This window comes from Pelobates fuscus, chromosome 10 (assembly GCF_036172605.1).
Source record: "Pelobates fuscus isolate aPelFus1 chromosome 10, aPelFus1.pri, whole genome shotgun sequence".
NCBI lineage: Eukaryota > Metazoa > Chordata > Amphibia > Anura > Pelobatidae > Pelobates > Pelobates fuscus.
This window is the reverse complement of record NC_086326.1, coordinates 58,808,148-58,821,631: the sequence shown is the minus strand read 5'-3', so window position 1 is coordinate 58,821,631 and position 13,484 is coordinate 58,808,148. Positions and strand designations below refer to the sequence as shown.

At 41.6% G+C, this 13,484-nt stretch overlaps 1 protein-coding gene across 2 annotated transcripts in view; it reads right to left on the bottom strand.

The window, feature by feature from the left end:
* The window catches only part of FAM13C (family with sequence similarity 13 member C), a 121,759-nt gene that overhangs the window by 43,000 nt on the left and 65,275 nt on the right, over positions 1–13,484 (bottom strand). For both annotated transcript variants that reach the window (XM_063433991.1, XM_063433992.1), the window contains exon 5: positions 8,641–8,704. In XM_063433991.1, coding sequence (XP_063290061.1) covers positions 8,641–8,704 — 64 coding nt within the window. The remainder of the gene's footprint in view (positions 1–8,640; positions 8,705–13,484) is intronic.

Here is a 13,484-nt window from a genome sequence, read left to right as displayed (position 1 = left end):
AAAGGGTTAGTATTGTAGGAACATTTCTCTGACCCACTTGATGTAAATGTAAACACTGCTGCAGGCTTTTTTACATTAAAAAGCCTGAAGCAACATACTATGCTCACCAGAACAACTACATTAAGCTGCAGTTCTGGTGACTATAGTGTCCCTTTAAAGAGTTGTGTCACCTTAGATAATACACAGACTGACTGAATAGTTGTCTGCTAGAAAAAAAAAATTGTATCAGTTTTGTTCTACTGATGTTCTGTATCAAATGCATCTGAATACTTTAAAATCCATGTGATGACATCTTACTCTACAATTGCTGAATTCTTTTAGCTTAAAATGACCACTCTAGGCACCCAGACCACTTCAGCTTAATGAAGTGCTCTGGGTGCCAGGTCCCTCTATGATTAACCCTTGTTTCTATAAACATAGCTATTTCAGAGAAACTGCTATGTTTATGTTAGGGTTAATCCAGCCTCCAGTGGCTGTCTCTTGACAGCCGCTAGAGGCGCTTGCGTGCTTCTCACTGTGAAAATCACAGTGTGAAGACGCCAGCGTCCATAGGAAAGCATTATGAATGCTTTCCTATGAAACTGGCTGAATGCGCGCGCAGCTCCTGCCGCGCATGCACATTCAGCCGAAGAGGAGGAGAGGAGGAGGAGAGCTCCCCGCCTGGCGCTGGAGAAAGGTAAGATTTTAACCCTTTCCTCTCCCCAGAGCCCGGCGGGAGGGGGTCCCTGAGGGTGAGGGCACCCTCAGGGCACTATACTGCCAGAAAAACGAGTATGTTTTCCTGGCACTATAGTGGTCCTTTAACTGGTTAGCGGTAAGGTTACTTTATATTAATGAGTAAATATGGGACGGGTTTAGGGAGGAGAAATGTCCTAATAGAGATTGCTGTTAAAGTCAGTCAGCCATCTACAAGTTATGTGAATGCAAATTCTTGCAGATGTGTAGAGATACACAGGGGCGTATTTGCAGCGCGGCAAACAAGGCATTTGCCTTGGGCGGCATTTTCCAGGGGGCGGCAAAAAACGCTGCCCCCAAATGCCTTGATAGCCTCGCGGCTAACAGACATGGCGGTCAGGCGGGCGGCATTGGCGGGCGGCTGGCGAGGGAGCACTTCCTCTGAGCTGTCTGCTCAGCTCCCATGCGCGCCGCAGAGTGAGGCTGGGAGCCGGAATATGATGTCATATTCCGGCTCCCAGCCTCACTCTGCGGCGCGCGAGGGAGCTGAGCAGACAGCTCAGGGGGGGGGGGGCTCTCTCTCGCCAGCAATTAGCCCAGCAGCCAGTGCCGCCCGCCCAGCAGCCACTGGACCACCAGGAAGAAAGAGACCCCCGCCCAGCATTCCCAAAGGTAAGGAGGCTGGGGGGAGGTTAAATTAAAAAAAAATGCGTTAGTGTGTGTGTGTGTCTGACTGTGTGTGCCTCTGACTGTGTGTGTTTGCCTGTTAGTGTGAGTGTGTGTGTCTGTTAGTGACTGTGTGTGTGTCTCTGACTGTGTGAGTGCGTGTCTGACTGCGTGTGTCTCTGACTGTGTGTGTGTGTGTGTCTGTTAGTGAGTGTCTGCTAGTGAGTGAGTGTGTCTGTTAGTGAGTGTGTGTGTGTCTGCTAGTGAGTGAGTCTGTTAGTGTGTGTGTGTCTGCTAGTGAGTGAGTGTGTCTGCTAGTGAGTGTGTCTGCTAGTGAGTGAGTGTGTCTGTTAGTGAGTGTGTGTGAGTGTGTCTGCTAGTGAGTGTGTCTGTTAGTGTGTGTGTGTCTGTTAGTGTGTGTGTGTGTGTCTGTTAGTGTGTGTGTGTCTGTTAGTGTGTGTCCATGTGTGTCTCTGACTGAGTGTGCGTGTCTGTTAGTGTGAGTGTGTGTCTGTTAGTGAGTGTGTGTGTCTGCTAGTGCAGTGTTTCCCAACCCAGTCCTCAAGGCACACCTACCAGTCCAGGATTTAAGGATTACCCAGTTTTGTCTAAGGTGTTTTTTCTTTTTTTTCTAAAAACACCTTAGACAAAACTGGGTAATCCTTAAATCCTGGACTGGTAGGTGTGCCTTGAGGACTGGGTTGGGAAACACTGTGCTAGTGAGTGTGTGTGTCTGCTAGTGTGTGTCAGTGTGTGTCAGTGTGTGTGTGTTTGCCTGTTAGTGTGAGTGTGTGTGTCTGTTAGTGAGTGTGTGTGTGTCTGTAAGTGTGAGTGTGTTTGCCTGTGAGTGTGAGTGTGTTTGCCTGTGAGTGTGTGTTTTTGTTAGCTAGTGTATGCGTATCTGTCAGTGAATGTGTGTGTGTGTATTTAGAAGGCGGGGCGGGGGGAAGGGTTGGGTGAGGAGGGGGGGCACCTGGGTTTTGTCCTGCCTAGAGCAGCACAAAACCAGGATACACCACTGGAGATGCATATACTGTTTAATGGGTGACATTCAAGTATGTATGTATCTTGTAATATATACACAGTGCTGCTAATTTCACCAGCATACTATCCCCACACAAAACATGTGTCATGGAATTATTGGAGAATTTGCACATGGTGTGATCTGCCCAAAATGACAAGCCACATCCAACAATTCAGATGTGTTCTAAGAACAGATTATGGCTTATTCCACTGAAAACCAAGGAATGTCAAATTCATTAAATTACAGAAAGCCTTTTATGGGGGGGGGACAAATAAAAATAATGGGGAAGAAAAAAAAACAAACAAAACCAAACAAAAAACACAAAAACAGTGTGACTCCTTAACAATGTCAACACCAGCACGGTATTGTTTATTTCACTCGCTATGTGAAAGCTTGTGATCACCGAATCCTTGTTGCCTCAGTAGGAGATTCAGCTTAATGTCAGTTACCGCAGGGCAGCACAAAGCTTAGGTTTGATACAAAGTTCAGGATGATTCAAAAGACACAGAGGATAGCGTACATCCCACTTGGAAATTATGTCCATAACAAAGTGGGCTTCGAGGGATGGCATCTTTCTAGATTATAAAAGGGAAGTGTAGAGTTTCATTCCTCTAACCTTGACGAATTGTAGTTCAGCCCAATTTCTTTTTAAACAGATTACATCACATTATGTTATATTGTACGTGCATGTTGTTAGTTTAGGATCTATAAAAGGTGTACATGGGGTAAATATGTACTTTACAAGGGATTATGGAAGCACTGTATACACAAGTATGAGGCACCAGGGTCGGATTGAGAGCCCATTGGACCTGGTGCTGACAGTATAATGGACCTAATTACAGAATCTTATCGACAGAAAACACTAAAACAGTTATAACTCCCAAGCATCATGTATCTGGTGGAGGTGGTGCTGGAGGGAAACTCACAGGATGTAGCTATCAGAAAACACATACCCTATGGTAATCTCGCACTTTCATCTTTCAAGTAACTCCATACCCCCTAACAGCAGTGTCAGGTGAAGTAGGATTTCGGTGGGTGGGGAAATAGGCCACAGATGTGAATCACCTAACCAGAACCTCTAAAAGGGACAGATATGCCCAAAAAGGGGGCATTTCTGCATGAAAAATGTGATGGTCAGCCTGACGTGAATGCATGTCAGGCTGCCTGTCAATCATGCAGGATGACTAACCAAAGGCATACTGTGCAGGCAGCACCCTGAGCTTGGCATAAATGCATCTAATGAAGAGCTAGTTCTATGCGTTCTAAGGACTGTCCCTTAGCATTCGCGGGTCCACTCTTATCCTAACCTAACCAGCAGACAGAAGCTCCGGTTATACAGTCTACGCAGAGAAAAAGTAAATGTAGTGAGTGTAGAAGAAAGGGAACACATGCCACAGTGTTAGAGAGACTTAAGCAGAAAGAGCATTTGCATAGTGTGCAAAGTCAGCTTTACCCTAACTAATTTCATTGTCAGTAAGTCCGCGCCAGTTTTGTTCACATACATCCCTCTTAAGTTTCCATACTTAAAGGGATACTATAGTCACCAGAACAACTACAGCTTAATGTTTTTCTGGTGAGTCTAATTATATGCAGGCATTTTCAGAGAAAAGGCAGTGTTTACATTGCCCCTAGGGACACCTGCAAGTGGCCACTCTCCAGATGTTTCTTTTAAATCAATGGGCCTATTCCATAGGCATGGGCATGTTTGGCACTTGCAACCATCTACAGCAGTGATCTCTCTCTAGCCAGGGCCGTCTATAATATGATTAGGACCCTGGGCAATGCATTTTCTTGGGCCCCCTGGGCCCTGCCCCTCCCACCACCTCACCCCCCAATTACGCCCAACCCGCAATAACACTGACAGACGTACTGGCACATACACACACAGACAGACATTAAAACATTCACAGATACATACTGACACACACAGTCACTGACACACAAATATATACTGGCAGACATACTGACACACACACAGACATACATACATACATACATACACAGACATATACACTAACAGATATACTGACACACACAAAAACACATACGCTGACAGATATACTGACACACGCAGACACACACACAGGCATACTGACATACACACAGACAGACGTACTGGCAGATACACACAGACATACATTAAAACATTCACAGATACATACTGACACACACATACACTGACACACAAATATATCCTGGCAGACATACTGACACACACACAGACGTACATACACACAGACACATACACTGACAGACATACTGACACACAGGCCTACTGACACACACATACGCACACACGCAGACATACTGACACACACACAGACATACACACAAACAAACACACAGACATACTGACATACACACACAAACATACTGACACACACACAGACATACTGACACACAGACACACAGACACACACACACACACACACACACACAGACATACACACACACACACACACACAGACATACACACACACACACACACAGACCTACTGACATACATTTAGCCACCCTCCAGGTTCTTACCTTTTCCTGGAGGGTGGTTTCCCTGGTGCAGTGGCAGGCTGAGGCAGATGGGAGTTCTCCTCTGGAACTCCCCTCCTCCCTGCCTTCCTCCTCCCGCGCGGCTTTGATCTCCGGTGGGGGGAAGTGATGTCACTTCCTCCCAGCCGGCTGCAGAACAGGAAGGTGCCCGGTCGCGCTGTTTAAGCGCCACAGCGCCCGACCGGGCCCCTGCTGACACATGCTCTCCAGGTGGCCCTTAGTGCATGGGCCACCCGGGGAGCCTCCTCAGTGTGCGGGAGCCGAACCGCCTGGTCCATAGGGGCTGCGCAAATCGCGGGGCCCACAGAGCAGCTGCTCTGGGCCCCCCTGGAGCAACTGGGCCCGGGGCAGATGCCCCGTTTGCCCCGTGTTAAAGACGGCCCTATCTCTAGCTCACAAAAATCGTCAAGATAGGTACATTTTGTCCATTTGAAGCGAATTTCTCAACCTTTTTGCAAAAAACCCAATTAATTCTTTTCCCCCCAATATCAGGGCTAGGGCCCACACACAGACTGAAAAACACAGATTTTGTCAGGGCAGGTACCTGTAATTTGTTGAGTCACAGACACAAACATGGCCTCATTTCCCTCCGCTCCCTAAATATGCAAGATAACGACAGATTTTACAAAGTACTCTAGTCCAAGTACTGTACAACTCAGGGGGAGGGTATCAAGTGGATATTGTCTATCTTTTAAAAGGGACAGTTGGGTGCTTAATACCACTAGTATTTACCTTTTCCCCCGACCCAGGGATTGTCATACATTAAATGTTACATTATCTACCAGCTACTTCTACCCCCTCCTTACATCAAACATTGGTCTTTGGTCAATGCTAAAAACTTTGCGCAAAATAAAATCTATTGCTCAAAGCTAACCCAAGTGTCCCACATTACCATACTAACACACACGATGTCCATGGTAATTTAAGAAGACATTTTTATATTATATATACACACACATACACACTCACACACACACAATTAAGAAAAAGGAAAGAAAAAAAAATAACCCATTCAACGACCTTATCTGCTCTTACATCATTGGTCTAGCTCCAGCTTGACTGGCTGGTTTACCACCTAACAAATTGTATCAAAATTCAATACTCTGGAACTGTATTCCCTCCTACAAGGTTTGCCAAGTGCCGCTTTGTTAATGGCCAGAACAAAATGCACCCAGTCAAATTGCAGGAAAACTGAAAGGGACAATGAATTGTACAGTAAACTTCCCAAAATGTAGCATTCTCCCTTCCCCCGCTGGGATGAGGTGCTATCAATTATTTTTGTAAGGGATAGCATCTGCTGACTTCGCTGGTCAGTGACCGACTTCGCTGGACAGTGAAGATATTTGTAAATATTCTACAGGATGCAACACCCACCCATCATCACCAGACAAACCCCCCCTCCCCCCCCCCAAAAAAAACCAAAAACATTGTTTTAAAGCTGTGTAGCTGTGTTTAAATTAATTCCTTATTGTACACCTGTGCCATTACACTTTCTTTGAGAACAGAAGTTGAAAACAATTGCATCTTTGCTCTAATCACCTTATCAACCAGGTGAACAAATATTTGTCTAGATTCTTCCTTCTCCCCCCCCCCCCCCCCTGCCCTCCAAGCCCACAGCTGTACATTTGATGATGGACAACAACATCCATCATCATCTAACATGTTAATCTATAATGTTTCTTAACCACCTCTTGTGGTTTTAAATTACTGTTGACAAAAAAAAAATCCTTCTGTCCAACTGATATTAAGTTCAATAAGCCCCAGATGAGGGTGGTATAGAAGTGATCCATAAAATAGTTTTATACTTTATGGACCATTGAAAGGCGCTCAGCAGCCCTGTAGTTCTAACTCTGCAATGCAAAACATTGCAGTTTGATAGAAGCAGCAATGTTTCTATTGCAGGGTTAACACACCTCTAGTGGCTATTCTCCATACAGCCACTAGAGGTGTTCTGCATTAAAGGAACACTATAGTCACCTAAATTACTTTAGCTAAATAAAGCAGTTTTAGTGTATAGATCATTCCCCTGCAATTTCATTGCTCAATTCACTGTCATTTAGGAGTTAAATCACTTTGTTTCTGATTATGCAGCCCTAGCCACACCTCCCCTGGCTATCATTGACAGAGCCTGCATGAAAAAAAAAACTGGTTTCACTTTCAAACAGATGTAATTTACCTTAAACAATTGTATCTCTTTCTCTGTAAATTGAACTTTAATCACATACAGGAGGCTCTTGCAGGGTCTAGCAAGCTATTAACATAGCAGGGGATAATAAAATCTTAATTAAACAGAACTTGCAATAAAGAAAACCTAAATAGGGCTCTCTTTACTGGAAGTGTTTACGGAAGACTGTGCAAGTCACATGCAGGGAGGTGTGACTAGGGTTCATAAACAAAGGGATTTAACTCCTAGATGGCAGAGGATTGAGCAGTGAGGCTGCAGGGGCATGTTCTATACACAAAAACTGCTTCATTAAGCTAAAGTTGTTCAGGTGACTATAGTGTCCCTTTAAGAACCAAGTAAAACTGTTCTCAATCAAGTGCTGCTCAAAGACCAGCAATTAACTGGCATAGGTGGAAATTTGCTGTGCATGCGTAAAAGTCGCACAATGATTTTCTATGGGGAAGCACTGGATTGGCTGAAATCACTCTTGATGATCTCAGCCAAGGAGGTGGAGCACCAGGATGTAGACTGGCACAATAAGGGCTGAAAGGTAAGTAAAGCTTACCTTGCAAAACCTAACAGGCGTGGGGAGGGCCTAAATAGATTAAACAGAAACGGTTTAATGTAGTGGTTCTGGGGTCTACTCCCTATCCATCCGGCTTTTTAATGTACACACTGCTGTTTCAGAGAAAAGGCAGTGCTTACATTACAGCCTAGGAACACCTTTAGTGCAATCACACAGATGGCAACTAGAGGTGCTTCATGGGTCAGTGCTGCAAAAAGCTATGATGTGCAGCGTCTCCAGGCCTTGTATTGATCCAATGCATCAATATGAGGAGACGCTGATTCGCACAGCCCAGCGTTTTGCGGAGAATGCAAAATAGCTATTCCAATGCATTACTATGGCAATGCAATGCATTGCATTGGCTGAGATCATAAAATGTGACGATCTCAGCCAAGGAGACAGAGCAGGGGCGGAGCCAGCCACTAGGAGAGCTGCACGGTGCTGGAAAATAGGAAAATAAAATCACATTTTACCTTGCTAACAGGGGTGCCGGGGGCCTAAACTAGGTTTTCATAGCTATAATGACAGGAATACATGTTTGTATTCCCAACACTATAAAACAGAAAAAAAAGTCCCACTCTGTTTAAGCCAGGAAGAGTGTGTGAGTGAGTTTGTGTACGCTTGACCTGCTATTATGCAAATGTATCTCAAAAAACTGTACCCTGTATCTTGAGTTTACTTTGGTAGTTTGAGTCTAAACAAAAAAAAAAAAATTCAAGCAAGGTTTAGGACCTTTGCATTCTGGATACAAGCACAAAAAATAAAGAAAAAAGTAAACATAAATAAAGAGAAGAAAAAAAAATAAAAAAATACATTAGTATATTACCACTGTGGTTTTCAAGAACCTTAACCGGATTATTATTTAAAAAATGTTAACCATTCCTCACCTATATAGACGTTAAACTGTTTATTTTTAAAAAAAAATTATAGACTTCCTAAGAGCAATTAATATCCACAACAAAACAAACTAATAAATGTAACCAATATCAGTGTCCTTACCTCACCCGCTTGTTGGAAATGTTCAGCAATTTCAATTGCTTGGAGTAGCATGACAGGACTGTTTCTAGAAGACAAAATTAAATATAAAGTCAATGGGTTTTGTTCATGTCTGTAATCATGTATCAATAAAGTATACATGTTGACGTTCAAACATTGTATCCGCTATGTATGAACGTCAGCAGAAATGACAAGAGTAAGCAACGGCTTTGCAATAAGAATTCTACAGACTAGATGTGCTTTTTAAATACGATTTTGTGTAATTGATGCCATTAGGTAGAATGCCATATACATTAGAGAAGCAACTCTGTCTTCAAACTTGAAAAAGGTCCTTGACACAAGGTATCCATCATTGTCACTTAGTACGTCATGCTTTCACCGACTATTTTCTTTCTCTTGGTAGAATTTGTGAGTGGACTGAAACATTACAGATCCATTACTGTGCACTTAGGTCTCCTTGGATAATAAGGCAGCTATATTTCAGGTTTGGAAAGCGTTACCCTTAAATAACACAGGTACGTAAGCATTTCATTAAAATGGAACAGTCACATCTCTGGAAATTACTACATTGAATAAAACATGTAAAACCACTTATAAACATGTCGCAACCTTTTTATTTATTTTTTTTAAACATGACATTATCCATATTCTTTTAAAATGTGCATTGATGTAGAAAGTGACATCACAAAACTTAAGTCCAGGCACATCCAGGGCACACAATGCAAATGAGATGGGAGGGCATAACTTAGTTTGTGGAAGAGGAGAACTGAAACAATGTTTAAGTGGCAGAAAAGGATAACCGTTATAATGGCTGACAAGGAGCCACGATGAAGACACTCTGCTCCAGGATAAATGTGAGGTAAATCCTGTTCCTAAATAAATGGCAAGTAAAGGTAAGGATATAGAAACATACACACAAACACACAATACATTTGATAAATATAGGTAATATGGAAAGAGATTATTATTTTTTTTTTTTTAAATCTAGGTTACAGTTTTATACAAAGAGAACAAATTGACTGTTCCTCTATAAATCACAACCAGAAAAGTGGACTACTACAGCCTATTGTTCCTTACAAGAAACACATCAATGTTACAAGGTGAATAAAACACTTTGATTAATATCAGATCAACAATAGATACACACATTAAGATGTTCACTACTTCGGGGTTTTTTCTTTCTTTGTTTTTAGAACGGTTCTGATTGAGAACAGAAAAACAATACATTTCATTTAAACAGATATTCTCACAATACTGTGAAATTTTAACACAATACCGAAATGCTGATCTCACAATGAGTTTGTTTCTCCCCCTCCCCCCCCCCCCCCTTGGAGCTCTAAGTATCAAGACTGTTTTACTGTACATAGTGTAACCAGATATCTTGTTCTTTGTTACTTAAGGCTTTTAACTTAATATCCTTGTGAGATAGCAAACACAATATTTATTTGCTCTACGTTAATGTACTGAAAACATTACACTCAAACACCTGCATTTATCCAGGAGATAAATGTACATAAACAAAAACGAAAATTAAAAAAAAAATACAGGTGATATTAAAGATAAAATATATATGTTTAGATTTTCATTTGATTCACTGCAATAGAATATACATCTCATGATCCCACACATACCTCAACATTGTGAATTAATGCCCAACATGATTTTAAATATAATGTTTCAATTAGTATTTAGTCAAAATGCAAAGATAGGCCAAAATAGTGCAGCTAGTAGAATTAGATTTTACTCAACTTTATCGTGAGCTCTTACACATCCTTCAGAGCATAGGCGCCTTGTGTTGTATACATTAAAAATATATGTTTTAAAAGTTAGATAATTCAACAAGTGATATATCTCAGAATAATTCCACTGAAGGTTCCTCAAGAAATAAATACTAACAGAATATGTAGATGGGACATGGCATGTTCAGGACATTCTGCCACACCTTTCAATACGCGTGTACTGGAACGTTTATTCTAGAATCACTAATGCCAATTTAGTCAGGAAATATTAGCAGACCTAAAAACATATGCAGAAAAGCAAAAACTATATGGAGAGTAAAGTGAAGCAGAAAATTTAGACTTTTTCATTTATTTTTTTTGCAGGTAGATTCTTACTAGTCCCAAAGGGAAAAATAATAAAATGATATCACCGATATTATATCACCGTTCTTGCTTGTATTTCAAAGTGAATTTGAAATCTATATCCAAAATAGTTGGACGAAACACAGAGCCAAATCAACTGTTTGAGCCTTACATTTGAAATTCACTTCTAATTTAGTTTGAATACCTGACAATTCACACTTTAGTGAGTAATCATCCAAATATTATGCTTACCTGAGTAAAAGTAAAAACGGCAAATATATAGATTTCTTTAATTTATTAAAAAAAAAAAAATGCTAGTTATTGGAATCCTCCTTTAGAACGACAGAGCTTTCAGCCGTGGTTCTCAATTGTTGCCAGAGATCCCTTAAATTGAGCTTCCTGTTATGAAGGTACAAAAGTTACTCAGAAGACCTCCCTCTCGCTTTGCATGGCCAAAAGAATAGGAGTGTTTACAAAACACAAAGCACAATCTTAAGGTGAAGTCTATCATTCAGACCAACCTGGATTCTTGTTTGCTTGACTCTTGGTCACATGCTGTTTTGTATCAACCCATTTGTTGACAGTGGTGTATTTATATCACTATAGAATCAGGAGTTCCAGGTTTAGTGTTTAAAAAGGTTAACCTTGCTACCTGTTTACTATAAGCAAACAGGATGACACCCCCAAGTTCTATCAAACATAAGACTAGTTAATAAGGTCAAATGAAGCAAAATACAAACCTAGAGTTTCAAAGGCATAAGCTACCATTATCCTCAAGTAATGTTTCAATGAGATAGGTTGCTAAAAATGGAAAGGACTGGTGCCCTGAAGAATAGTGACTACTAAACTTGACAGTGCAGGTTTGTTAGCTATATCCCCATGAGATACTCTACCTCCAACAACAACAAAAAAGATTGTCAAAAGTAGAAGATGGACCTAAAATGCTAGGAAGGAGAACTGCAATGGATATGTAGGTGACTAAAATGAAGGGCATGGGAACAGAAATGGCTACCTAAGCTGTTGCAAGTGAAACAGATTTAGGCGAAGGATAACAGGGAGAAGGGAGAAGATGGAGGAAAGGGAAAGGCTGACCTAAAGGAGCAAAAGACAGACACACAACTCAGGTATACATCTAAATACATGATGGAAAGAACATACTCCTTAAAAAAAAAAAAAAAAGGAACAAAACAAATTATGGTTAGTGAGTAGAGGAGATACATATTTGAATATAAGCATGAAGACTGGAATTAAAATTAGATCTATTTCTGTTCAAGTGATGGTTCCCATTTCTCTTTAATGCACTTGTATCTTATTGATTATGTGTATAAACGTATGCTTTTAGCATGACAAAACCTAATATTTGATTGACATAGACTATTCGTTATCAGAGTTTCTTCCTCTTGGTCAGCAATACATTAGACACTTTACACTGGTCCGCCACAACATTTAAAAACACCAACCTTATTTAAAAACACCAACCTTATTTAAAAACACCGACCTTATTTAAAAACACCGACCTTATATTGTGAAGGTTCCGCTCGTGCTGCCGGAACAGCTCTGATGCATCAAGGCATGGACTTTCACGAAAAACTGACTGTGTCCTGTGCTATCTAGCACCAAGGCATTAGCAGCAGATTCTGTAAATCTTGCAGGTTGCAGGGGCCTCTATGGACTTGATTTGTTGTTCCAAGACATCCCACAGATATTCAGATTGAGAACTGGGGAATTTGGAGGTCAAAGCAACAGCTTGAACTCTGTGTCAGGTTTCTCAAACCAATCCTGAAAATTGTTTGCAGTGTGGCAGGGAGCATTATCCTGCTGAAAGAGGCCACTGCATCAGTGGACATCATTGCAATGAAGGGGTGTACATGGTCTGCAACAATCTCTAGATAGGTGGCATGTGTCAAAGTTATGTCCATGTGAATGCCAGGACCTAAGGTTTCCCAGCAGAACATTGCCCAGAGTATAACACTGCCTCTGCCAGTCTGTCTTATTCCCGTTATGCATATTGCTGCCATCTATTCCACAGGTAAACAACGCACACGTACCCAACAATCCACCTGATCTATATGAAAACATGATTCATTGTCCAGTTCTGATGCTTACGTCTCCACTGAAAAAGCTTTCGATGGTGGACAGGGGTCATCATGGACACTCTGACAAGTCTGCGGCTATGCAGCAAACTGCAATACACTGTGTTTTCAGACACCTTTCTATCATGGTCAGCATTACGTTTTTCATAAACTTGAGCTACAGGACCTCTTCTGTTTAATTGGACCAGATGGGCTAGCCTTCATTCCCCACATGCAATGATCTGGGGTGCCCATGACCCAGAGGACAGTTCACCAGTTGTCCTTTCCAGCACCACTTTTGGTAGGTACAAACCACTACATACCACAAGACTTGCCGTTTAGAGATGCTTTGACTCCGTCATTTAGCCATCATTATTCTGGCCCTTGTCAAAGCCACTCAGATCTTTTCAGTTGTCCATTTGTCCTGCCTCCAAAACATGAAATTCAAGAACTGACTGTTCACTTGCTGCCCAATATATCCCACCCTCTGACAGGTACCATTGTAACAATATAATCAATGGTTTTTACTTCACCTGTCAGTGGTATTAATGTTGTAGCTGACCAGTGTCTAAGTTTATTTCAACTAAAGCTACAAATTGATTTGAAGACCGATTCAGATCTCAAAATAACCAGTACAAATTTGTTGATCAGAGTTCAAGAGAGCAAAGCCCAAACAATAGTGATGTACCAAACT